The sequence below is a fragment of the Salvelinus sp. IW2-2015 genome, linkage group LG6.1 (genome assembly GCF_002910315.2).
Source record: "Salvelinus sp. IW2-2015 linkage group LG6.1, ASM291031v2, whole genome shotgun sequence".
Lineage (NCBI taxonomy): Eukaryota > Metazoa > Chordata > Actinopteri > Salmoniformes > Salmonidae > Salvelinus > Salvelinus sp. IW2-2015.
This window is the reverse complement of record NC_036845.1, coordinates 17,175,391-17,188,100: the sequence shown is the minus strand read 5'-3', so window position 1 is coordinate 17,188,100 and position 12,710 is coordinate 17,175,391. Positions and strand designations below refer to the sequence as shown.

The 12,710-nt window shown below is 42.4% G+C and overlaps 1 protein-coding gene and 1 long non-coding RNA gene across 2 annotated transcripts; both read right to left on the bottom strand.

Annotated features, from left to right (window-relative positions):
* Positions 1-5,179: 5,179 nt before the first annotated feature.
* On the bottom strand, positions 5,180-7,381 carry LOC111965237 (trophoblast glycoprotein-like). The gene is made up of 2 exons (XM_023989301.2): positions 7,021-7,381; positions 5,180-6,289 (listed from the first exon to the last, which is right to left on the bottom strand). Exons 1-2 carry the CDS (start codon positions 7,278-7,280, stop codon positions 5,275-5,277), a joined length of 1,275 nt encoding a protein of 424 aa, XP_023845069.1. The 5' UTR covers positions 7,281-7,381; the 3' UTR covers positions 5,180-5,274.
* Positions 7,382-9,589: 2,208 nt separating this feature from the next.
* LOC139027894 (uncharacterized) lies at positions 9,590-11,752 on the bottom strand. Its single transcript, XR_011480036.1, has 4 exons — positions 11,537-11,752; positions 11,178-11,262; positions 11,043-11,074; positions 9,590-10,921 (listed from the first exon to the last, which is right to left on the bottom strand). It is a non-coding gene; the product is annotated as an uncharacterized lncRNA (long non-coding RNA).
* Positions 11,753-12,710: the final 958 nt, after the last annotated feature.

Genomic DNA, 12,710 nt, shown 5'->3' with positions numbered 1-12,710 from the left:
TGTAAACACGTGATTGTCTTCAAATGTAAGCTAGAGTTTTCTTCAAATGTAAGCTAGGGTTTGAAATCATGATGTTCTTGCTGTCAATTTGCAGTCTCAAATCAAATCTTATTTGTCACATGTGTCGAATACAACAGGTGTTTCACCTTACAGTGAAATGCTTACTTTACAAGCCCTTAACCAACAATGCAGTTTTAAGAAAAAGAAGTGTTAAGTAAAAAATAGATAAATAAAAAAAWATATATATATAATAACAAAAGAGCAGCAGTAAAATAACAATAGCGAGGCTATATACAGGGGGTACCGGTACAGAGTCAATGTGCGGGGGGCACCAGTTAGTCGAGGTAATTAAGGTAATATGTACATGTAGGTAGAGTTAAAGTGACTATGCATAGATAATAAACAGAGAGCAGCAGCAGCATAAAAGAGGAGGGTGGGGTCAATGCAAATAGTCTGGGTAGCCATTTGATTAGCTGTTCAGGAGTCTTATGGCTTGGGGGTAGAAGCTGTTAAGAAGACTTTTGGACCTAGACTTGGAGCTGCGGTACCGCTTGCCTTGCGGTAGTTACAAATATATTTGTAATTATGTTCTGGGCCCCCGACCTTCGCTCCTGAAAAAGTCGGCCCGCTCCTGAATCTAGACTATCCCTGACCTACAATATTATGTTTTTCTAAGTATTGAGAACACTAGGGAGCAGGCAATGTTRAAAAGTCCTCTTTAGACATGTTATACTTTTCTTAAATGTATACTGAACAAAAAATATAAACGCAACATACAACAATTTCAAAGATTTGACTGAGTTACAGTTCATAAAAGGAAATCAGTCAATTGAAATAAATTCATTAGGACCTAATCTATGGATTTCAATTGACTGGGCAGGGGTGCAGCCATGGGTGGGCCTGGGAGTGCATGGGTCCACACACTGGGGAGCCAGGCCCAGCCAATCATAATTCGTTTTACCCAACAAACAGGCTTTATTCCAGAAAAAAATACTCCTCAGCACCCCCCCTCCCCACTAACAGGAATGTAAACAAATTTGTGCACACAGATTCACTAAGTTGGGATGTCTTATTTACCCCCAAAACGCATTCCTACGAGATACGATGAGGTATCTGCGGCACTAAACACATTTACCACAACAACATTGCTAYCCTTTCCATTCTTTTGGACAAAAGTCCACTCATCCTTTTTTCCACCGCCCTCGTATTCAAGCTCCACATCCATTTCCGCCGTGTGTCGGCCACCAGGCGGATATCTATTCATATGACATATTTATCATCCAGTAGTCGGCGCAATTTGCAAAGTATCTGACCAGAGATCTACTGATATGAGTAGCATCAGAGATATGGAATGCCCAGTGTCACTTGAAATAAATACATATCAGTCGAGAAATAATTAAACGTGGAAATGAAATAGATAAAWRGAAAATGCAACACAAAAATAAATATCCTAGACTGATCAACTRGAAAGGAAATGCTGAAATAGAAAATAAAATACACAAATAAATTTATATTTTGAAGATTATACATGGAAATAGACAGTTCAATCATTTTATTAATTTGTATTTTATTATATTGAAGGTTTTCCTTATACTATTCTAATCCTAATGCCTCAAACTATGTTTTTTTTTAAAGTAATTTAAAACCTAAAATTTAGCACACAATTTAGTGCAAACAAAAAGTATATTTTATTAGCAAAAGTTGTATTAAAAAATGTCAAATAAGAATGAATGATGCCCCATATTGGTAATCTGGATAAAATACTGTCTAGTATAAAAGGTCTTGAAATTCTGACCCTCAATATCTAAGGGTTTTCAATCATCAGKWGGTTGGTGAGTGCCTCCCCTTCTTTGTGGGGCCCATCTTCTTTATGGAGCAATGGGAGGTTGATGCTGGTTTGACTTCCCACTCAACTCTATCCTGCTTCTCCTGTCCATCAAACTCTGACACGTCCAATATCTTAGGAAGTGAAGAAAAATGCATGGCTTAAGTCTTGGTAGACAACAAAACTATACATAAAGTGCAGTTTTTTATTTATCTTGTTGCCTTTCCACTAATTGAAATTAAGTAGAAACCATGTTGATTCAACCAGTGTGTCCCCAGTGGGTTGCTACCAAAGTATTGTGCTAGCTTATAGCCTTTCGAAGACTTCCTCATACCCCCAGTGCCCTTCACATCACTGTACCTGTAGAAGCCATCTGAAGCTGGTCAGGCCTATGCCACCCAACACACAGAAGATCTGTCCAAACGTATGAACAGAGAGGCCCAAAATACACATCTTTCAGCCTCCTTCCTTCTTTCAGCACTCCCATTGGCCTCTCCAACCTTCCTCCTCCAGACAGGTCTGCTGGATCCTGCGCTCTCCCCACTCCCAAGCTCAGTTAGTCGGGTAAGAGGTTCTCCAAACATGGCTCCAAACCTGGGTGTATTAGCATCTCTGATGGTATGGTGAGATCTTTGTCCGGTGGTGGCCTGTGTCATTGTCCAGTGTTGGTAGATATTTCTCAGAGCTGGCTGTGTGTCTATGTTGATAGGAGGGGTGCTGGCCATTGCTTCAGGATCAAGGGGGGMATCAGGGTATCACAAACTGCCTAAAAATCTGTAACAAAAAAAACAACCATCCAGATAACAATACTGACAAACTTCATTTCGGAGGCAAACGTCAAAGTAATTTGTCAATTGCGAAGTACAAWKTGAAAAAGCAACCTCCCCTCAGGKGATTTGTGATGTTCCTTTTGTTTGATTGGACTCTTGGAATTGGGTTGTKGTGGTGCTRCAATTAAGTGGCCTATGGTGTGACAGAAGGCAACATGTCATCCCTTTGTTAGATATGTCCATAGGATTAGTCATGTCTAACAGAGACACAGTAGACTCATGCCAGTAGAGGGCACCCTCATACATTTGACTGATTTGACCCAAATGGGTTGGTTTCCTGAAGAGTACATTTTTTAAACCCACTATAGGAGCGAGTCACACAATAATAGCAATGCCTCAGCCTAAAAGTAGCATAACTTCTGTATACTTYTCACTTTACTGCAGTAAATAACTGATGAGAGTGGAGCTTGCTGGTGTAAAACAGCTGCCTGGCAAATGTAGTTGGTGTGGTGAGGCGATCTTATTCCTTGGTAAAAGGGTGAAAAGGAACTGTTTATATCACATTCAGTGTCGGTCATATATTTCTGTTTTCAATTCAAAAAGCATAGAGCAAAACATGGGCTCATCAGTCACRTAAAACCATTGAAACGCTTCCAGGTCACGTTTGTTTCGAGCATACGAACCTTATATCTCCTCTCCTTTTTTTTTGTGCTGACTTTCTGTAGGTTATGCCCCTCTCTTCCAACAAATAATGAGTGAGCCGGGAGGAATGCGCTGCCTCTTCTGCTCCAAGTGCATGTAATCAGAGGACTGGCTCTGACCTTACTCTGTGCATGGTGAATCCCAGCCCATTTACTCTCTTCAGTAGAGTGCATGTAGACCTTGCTGGGGTTATTGATGATAGCCAGCGTTTCCAGGTGTTTTAGAAATTCTGCCCGTGCGCACCACGTCCTCCGTACACCTCCATCATTTTGACAGCAACCGAGGCCTGTGTCACTAGTGTATCAGTGCAATACGTCACCTGCCTTGGGATGACTGAGCATGTGTACTTTTAGCTGAAGATACCACTTCATAAATGACTAATTAAAAGATGGACTTGACATCTTTGAAAATATGATCATTCTTTACCGGTGTGTAGCACGCAATCAATCTGTAAAACGATTTGCACTTTACGTTACTCCAACATATCAGGCATCATTTAGTGCTATATCATAAGATCATTCAAATACTGAATAGATAAACTCACACAGACCAGAGCCAGTTGCATTGTGGTGGGGATGAATATCTTCTGTCAGTGCTGCTTCGATCAATAGCGATCATTAGTTAGACAATCCTGCAAATAAACTCGCACACAGGATAGAGAGATGCACCGCTGCCTGCAGAGCCAGCAGGTGCAACTCTGTCTAGCATCCTTCATCTTGTCCCACTTTCCCCCTACAGACACACTTAATCATCTCCCTTTCCCCCATCTGCGATAAGCAGGAGAATCACAYTAGCCCTACACTTAGTAACAGAAGGGGGCAACGGAGCAGTATCATTCCCAAGAGTACCCTGTAGATTTGTAAAGTTAATTTAAGACTAAATGGAAACTTACTGYAAATGTGATTTGGTTAACATTTTGAAAACATTTTTTATTGAGCAGCACAAAGGGGTTTTACAATTGTTTCATTTCCATAATCTTACATAGCACTGGTAAATTATGCACATGAGTTTATACACCACACTAGATCCTGCTTCATCCCTTCAATACCATATCATTTCTGCACTCTGGAAATATGTGCCCTTTCTTTCTTGCCCTGTCACGTCTGGTTACAAAGTCAGTTAAGGACGAAAAGATGACCTAGTGCAGTGTGGAATCAATCAATCTTCCCAAAAGAGTAGACATTCAAGGTTAGTTTTGCAGTCAAGACCCTTCAGATAGGCAATATTGCTTTGGTTCCATCTAGATATGTCAATAAGACCCACAAAGTATAATATAATAATACATACAACACCAAAGACAGATGGCAACTTGGTTAAATCTATGCAAGTCAGTTAAAATGTGGCCACAGTAAAAGAGGTATCAAGGCTATGGAGGTACAACGAGCCCGGCTGCTCACACTTAAAATAGGCTCTCTATTAAATAGCATAACTGTTCTGCAGTTTTATGCTTACATAAGTGATGTAATTATATTCAACACATTGTACAGAAATGTATGATACAGATAAGTCCCTCACAAATGTGAGCAGGGTTGGGCAGAAACTGATATGTAATCTGATTTTTTTTAAATTTACTTGTAATCAGTTATGTTACCAGCAAAAAAATATTGTAATCAGATTACAGAAAAAAAAACTAGATGATTACTTGTTGGATTACTTTCAAATTCAGAAAGGATGTTTGCTGTTTTCTCAATGACATTTAATTCAGCATTGATAAAAGCACAGGTTTAAGTTTGTTCCAACTGAGCGAGTGTGACCACAAGTCAGAGACCACGTGTGTGTGTTGATCCTTTTTTGTCTACTTCTAATAAGGGGAAAGTAATCCGATTACATTACTGTGTTTGGGTAATCCAAAAGTTACATTACTGATTACAATTTTGGACAGGTAACTAAACTGTAACAGATTACATTTAGAAAGTAACCTACCCAACCCTGAATGCAAGTCCCCTCCAGTCCAGTTCCATTCCAGGGAATGAGGAATCACAAATCCACCGAGATGGAGCCTGGCTTGACCTGTGTGTCTGAGGAGATCTGAACTAAACAGGTGTCAGTGGGTAGCTGTGATAAGCGGTTATCGGAGTGAGCCTGTCCAAAACTACCGTTTGTCGGTGGCATCTCTTCGACTCTGACGTCTTTTGAGAGGTATTCCCGGCGTGGGTCAGTGTCGGTCTCATAGCGGTGTTGATACCCCTCCAACACTTCATGGCAGGCATCTCGCGTCTCCACCACCCACTTTTTAATACCTTGCCGGTTGAGGTAGAGCACAAAGAGGAAGACCATGCCCACAAAGCCCAGCACCAGACCCAGGAGGACATAGGAGGTCTGCAGGGAGAGGTTGTCCACCTCGTCTCTGATTCCGACCAGAGGTGGTGAAGTGACATGGCATCCGATAACTTGGACCCCGAGCCCTTGCAGGGGCCTATCCTGAAACTCCCAGGGTGAGGCGCAGGTCAGGGCTTCTGCATCCCCCACCTGAGCCCGGGAGCTCTTGAGCCACACGGCAAAGTCTTGGATCTCACATGTGCAGACATAGGGGTTGTGGCTCAGCAGGATGCGGGGGGCTTGCACCAGCCTCTCCAGCTCACCCAGAGCATCGCTTCCGAACACCCTGAAAGAGTTGCGGGTCAGGTCGAGCAGCTCCAGGCGGCGCAGGCCAAAGAAGGTGCCGTTGTAGACTGATGCTAGGGAGTTGTTACCCAGGAGGAGGTGCTGCAGGCTGGGGAGGTGGGAGAACATCCCTGGGGGTAGGAAGACCAGGCGGTTCCCGGAGAGGTCTAGGCTGAGCAGCCCACCTAGGCCTCCCCAGCGCAGTGCGGTGGTGAGATCAGTCAGTGAGGTGTAGTTATACAGGGAGCGGCTGAGGTTAAGCTCCTTTAGAGGACTCCCTGGGATGTTGAGGGCTTCAGGGTGGATGAGAGCCAGATGGTTGCAGCTCATGTCCAGGGAGCGCAGGTAAGAAAGGGTAGAGAAGCTGTGGGACGCAACCTCTGTGATCCTGGGAAGACAGATGGACCATGTTTACAGTCCCCAAACAGAAGTAATGTTTGCATAATTATTGTCATGCTCAAATAGAGGTATCTAAATATTTCATAAGTTGGTGTGATGGCATTCAGGAGAACATGGAATAATCATTTTGTTGTAGTTTAGAATCTTAACTCAAAGCTTCAGAAATGTATAGGCAAGTAAATACAAATGTATATGTCTCAATGGTTGAAAATGTTGAATCTCTGCAACGGCAAGAATACAATTCTCTTTATTTTATTTATATATATTTTTCCTACCACATTTTCTCCCCAATTTTGTGATATCCAATTGGTAGTTACAGTCTTGTCCCATCGCTGCAACTCCCGTACGGACTCGGGAGAGGCTAAGGTCGAGAGCCATGCGTCCTCCAAAACACGACCCTGCTAASCCGCACTGCTTCTTGACACACTGCTCGCTTAACCCGGAAGCCAGCTGCACCAATGTGTCGGAGGAAACACTGTACAACTGGCGACCAGAGTCAGCTTGCAGACGCCAGGCCTGCCACCAGCAGTCACTAGAGCGCGATGGGACAAGGACATCCCGGCCGGCCAAACCCCCCCCTAACCCGGATGACGCTGGGCCAATTGTGCGCTGCCTCATGGTACTCCCGGTAACGGCCGGCTGTGACACAGCCCGGGATTGAACCCGGATCTGTAGTGACGCCTCAGTAAACAATTATCTTTGATGAGAATATTTACTCACCTATTGTTGCTCAAAATGATGGTGGTGACATTTTTCAGGTCTTGAAACGTCTCTGATCCAATTCTGAATATATTATTTCCTGTGATGATCACATTCCTTGTGTATCCTGGAATATCTTGTGGTAAGGCGCGAAGGTCCTTGGAGACGCATTTCACTGTGCGCGTGTCAGCAAAGCATCCGCAGCCTGATGGGCACTCCAAGCACTGGTGGAGCGCACAGAGTAGCGCACCAAAAAGTACAATGATCACCAAATTATGCATAACGCAGCAGAAAAGTTATAAACTGATAAATACCAGAATATGCAGAAGGTGATGGTGAGTCATATTACGCCGTATCATGCACATCAAGGCGTAAAAAAAMCCTCAGATTCCGGTATGAGGTGTTAGCCTTTCTTTAGATGGTGCCGAATGGATAGCCCAATGGTTTGTGTCTGCATTGAGTGAGAAGGACATTTCATCTGCTGATCAACAGGACCGGCGAATTGTTAGCTTGAGTTTAAATACCGGCGCAGAATCAAGGAGAGGAATTACAGTGCACGTCTTTTAAAGGCACAGACGCTAATAATATTATACTACACAGAACAGTCGACCAGTAGACCTCTGTGTTGTCTTTGTGTGATATGATTTAACAGTTTACAAACAATGAACAAGTAGGCTATGCATATTATGTACATTTATTTATATTTGTTCCAATAAATAACAACACAAAACAGGGTAGTGCGCATTGCCCGGTACATATAATAATTTGGGCGGTGCATATATTTGTCCTGCTACACACAAGTGTGTAATATAAATGATTTTTTTTTTGGGGGGGGGGGCATATGCTAACTCCCCTGAGACACCCGCAGGGAGTGGGGGGTCACGGCCAGGGTCGCATTGTCCAGCGCCCCTGGAGCAATTAGGGTTAAGTGACTTGCTCAAAGGCACAGAGACAGATTTGTTTTTCACCTTGTGGTTCCGGTATTCGAACCCAACGCTCTAACCTCGAGGCTACGTGCCGCCCTCAATAACAGGCAGTTAAAGACTCCAGCCATCCAAGTCATAGACTGTTCTCTCTGCTACCATAAGGCAAGCGGTACCGATGCATCAAGTCTGGAACCAATAGGACCCTGAACAGCTTCTACCCCAAGCCATAAGACTGTTAAATAGTTTAGCTAAATAGTCTGGGTAGTTATTTGGTTAACTATCTGCATTGACCCATTTTGCACTAACYTTTTTGACTCATCACATACGCTGCTACAACTATTTATTATCTATCCTGTTGCCAAGTCACTTTATTCCTAGTTATATGTACATATCTACCTCAATTACCTCGTACCCCTGCACATCGACTCTGTACTGCTACCCCATGTATATATAGCAAGGTTAGCGTTACTCTGTGTATTTATTATTACTTTTCTATTATTTCTATATTTTCTTTCTCTCTGCATTGATGGGAAGCGTTTCAGTGTTAGTCTACACCTGTTGTTTACGAAGCAATTTGTTTTAACTTTACTAGCCTATATGGTACAGCCTATTCCCCATCATTTCTGTAATTCTATCAAATGCTTGGTCATGATTATGTACTACTGTACAGTATATTAACATTCCTGAGCATGTTACTTCAGAGAACTTACACTATTGCGTAAACGAATACTGTCTGATAAAATACAGTAAACAATTACAAAGTAAAATGATGTTGAGCTGTTATTACACTGGTTAAATGGGGTTCAGGGGTCAGTAAAAGAGACCCGTATGAATTTATGACCATAGACAATATATTTACGTTCAAATTCTTGTCATTTAGCAGACGCTATATCAGTTCTATATTTATGGTTATGACTATCCCAAGCCAAACATTCATTTATACCACATTCCTTTCTGTTATCGAGTAAAAGGTACTTCAAAACAAGCCAGAACAACCGGACATAACTGCCCGCATGAGACACCTTTCTGCTGGATGTCGGAGAGCGCGGATATTAGTACTGCACAAAGAAGTGTCCCATCGGAACATTCCTCTTCTTCATTCACTTTTTCTGATTACAACTGAGCAGGAAAATCCCTTGTATTATCTCTCCACTCCTCCAGATCCCTGGTGTGGTCAGTGCAGGTTGAGTGTTAGGATGAAGGTGACAAGGACTCCAGTCAGCATGAGGAAGGGCAGCCAGGTCTTTTGTGTGTGAGTGTGTGAGTGAGTGTGAGTGAGTGAGTGAGTCAGAACAGGAATGACAGTCATTAAATCTTCACATTTCAGCTGTTGGTCAAAAACACATACTCTTAAGACATTTGTAATCTATACTGCACTACAAAGGCAAAATGCAGGAACTACACTTTTGGTCARAATTTAGTTAAGACTGAAATCAGGCTTTGTAGTATCTGTTTTATCTTGTGACAAAGTGACCTGGATCAATTATGTTCTGTTTCATAGAAAGTTTGTGTTGGATTTTGTAGTTACTGCAAATTTCTAAGTAAAAACAGCAGTAACTGAAGTTACTGCACTTTGGTTTTGTTCCACCATGTTTTGACTGCAGTTACCCACCCTGCAATACAAAGAGCAGTGAAACTCAACGCAACAGTGAAACTGAGAAAAATGTCTTTAAAGTTTTATTTGTTGTCCAGACAAATATGTTGTAGGTAGATAAGTGATAATGCACTGATGTAGTATCTTATTCTGACGTAATTTTTTATGCGTTCAACCATGACCACTGATTTGACCTATGACCCCTAAGTCAAATAAATGACCATTCAAAGTCAAACAGAAAAACAACAAGAGTGTTGGATAAACACATTTAGATTGTAGAATCTACACAGTCAATTTTTTTTTTAAATTTAGATATAAACATTCTATGTGATGAAACAGTTCTTACTTTATGGCGGGAAAAATGCTTGAGCATTTGCCTTTGTAGGGCAGTATATAGGGACAGGTAAGGACGTGCAGTCAGTTCAATTTCCCCGAAGCCAGGGTAATTTACACAGGGCACTGAGGGCAGACCAACTCCCTTATCTCCCAGAGGTTTAGCCCACTCCCTTCCCCTCACTCCCTCCCCGTCCTCCACCCTGTCCTCCACCCCTGTCCCCCCCGATCCAGCAGTGGGAGCCCCAGCAGAGAGTTGATGTGGTGATGAGGGGGCCACATCTGGCAATGATGAATTACACGCTGCCCCACTGTTTAAGAACGTGGTGCCCTCGGACGATAATGTGGATGCTGCACAAAGCAGTGACGCCAGCTCCCTATGTGGGTCGGGGGAGAATAATGAGGGKGTTTCTCAACAGCATATGTTTCCCCGTGTCTGGAGCTCCTCTGTCCCTCCTGCAGAGCGTTGCCTGCTGGCAGGTGCATGCTTGCTTGTTCAGACTCGGTGATGCTGTTTTGCAATACAGACCGGTGTTGTATAGTTTGATTCTGCCCATTTCATCAGCATGTCTGATTCTAGTCCTTCCACACCAGTTAGTCAAATGATCCAAAGGAAACTCACACACAGAGAGTGATTGGTCAGTCAGAATGTTGCTTTGTGAGTGGCAAGTATTGTTGTACAGAAGGTTCAGTGTTCGCGCCTTGGTTAGGACAGAAATGAGCATACTCTGTTACATAAAGTAGAGTACCTCTTCATTGCATGATTGCATGGTATCTCACCTGACATGCCTGCCATGGATAAGGGTCTGCAGGCATAGGTTGACCATGTTCCAGAACGTTCTSTTGTCGTRACGCATGAGGTTGAGGGCCCGGGCCACGTGGAAGTGATGTTCAATAGAACCTAGGAAGGAAATATAATTCCACTACTAGACCTTCCTGTCTGTCTTATTATGACACTGTCAATGTTCATACCGGCCTGCATTTGTACTCCTCCGATGCATTGTGCACTGCTTTGTCCCAGACAGCTGAGCCAGTGCCACACACCTTATCAACATCAAGCTTCCAGTACCTGTTAAGAGACAAGCAATGCTGCAGATAACCTTACTACATAACTGCAATGCCTGCATGTCCATTTTGAGCACAATATGCCAGGCCTAGCTCCAAGCATTGCACGAACAAAGCCAACTTACTTTGTTGGTCTTCCAAAGGCCATATTATCTTCCTGAAATGAAAGATGGGAAATGTTGAGGAACTATCACGAAACAGATGGTCCAATAAGATTAGGCTTATGCACATAAAGCTGTAGCATGATCTGCATTACTCACAGACACTAAGTACGATCCAGCGAAGTCTCTTGTCACGCCTGCAGAAGTACAGATCCCCATGTGACCAATGAAGGGGAGCAACTACCTGAACAAAACAGAGGTACAGCACTGTATTGGGGGGTCCTGGGAATAAAAAATGTGCGTATATTATAAGGCATCTAACGGTATGGGCATTTTAATTCCAGCCCACATAGTATTTGGAAATTCACTAGCTATAATGCAAGCTAGTGATTTAAATGTCCAAAAGATGTGAAAGCCTACATGACCATTGATGTTTATCAACATGATCTGTCACGTAAATAGTGTCTCCATTTCAGATGGTGAGAGCAAAGAAAACAACCGGAAAAGTGGCTACTCACGACAGTATTGGAATAGGTGTCCAAACGATACAATAAGGATAACGGCTGTTTTTCCGGTCTATTTTTTCGAATCCGCCGTGATAATTAATCATTATGTCTATTTCGTCCACCTCCTGCGCCATCAGTCATTTTGACACTCTGACGTAGCCTATGGCTACTAAACTCACAGCTCAAAAATGGCGGCCGCGTTCCAGGCCGTCTGCAAAGCAGTCACGCACCAAATATCACAAAGCCAGCCTGKATATTAATTAAATGCCAAATGCAGACGTTTTTATATCAATATCAAATAATTTCTCGGTAACAATTAAGTAACTTAGATTKCCATTAAAATGGGAAAATCTCTGTTTTTTTTGGGCAAAAAACTACTTCTCAAAGGTCCAATGTTAAGAAGCTGAATGTGGTGGTCTTGGGCTGGCATGGTTACACGTGGTCTGCGGTTGAGGCCGGTTCGACATCCTGCCAAATTGTCTAAAACGACGTTGGAGGCAATTTATGGTAGCGAAATGAAGATTCAATTTCATGGCACCAGCTCTGGTGGATATTCCTTTAGTCTGCATGCCAATTGCACACTCCCTTAAAATGTTAGATATTTGTGACATTGTGTTGTGTGACAAAACTGCACATTTTAGAGGTGCCTTTTATTGTCCCCAGCACAAGGTGCATCTTGTCATATTTGAGTAAAAGGAAATATTCCTTAATAGAAAATGACAAGTGAAAGTCACCCAGTACAATACTTCTTGAGTAAAAGTCAAAGTATTTGGTTTTAAATATACTTAGGTATTGAAAGTCAATGGAATATCTAAAATGTACTTAAGTATCAAAAGTAAAAGTATAAACCATCTCAAATTCCTTATTTTAAGCAAACCAGACGGAACAATGTTATTTTTTTATTGACGGATAGCCAGGGGTACACTTCAACACTCAGACATAATTTACAAATTAAGCATTTGTGTTTAGTGAGGCCGCCAGATCAGAGGCAGTAGGGATGACCAGGGATGCTCACTAAGTGAATTGGACCATTTTCCTGTCAAAATGAAAATAGTACTTTTGGGAATCAGAGAAATTGTTTGGAGTAAAAAGTACATTATTTCTATGAATGTAGTGAAGTAAAAATTGGCAAAATAGTAAAGTACAGATACCCCCAAACAACTACTTAATTAGTACTTTAAAGTAT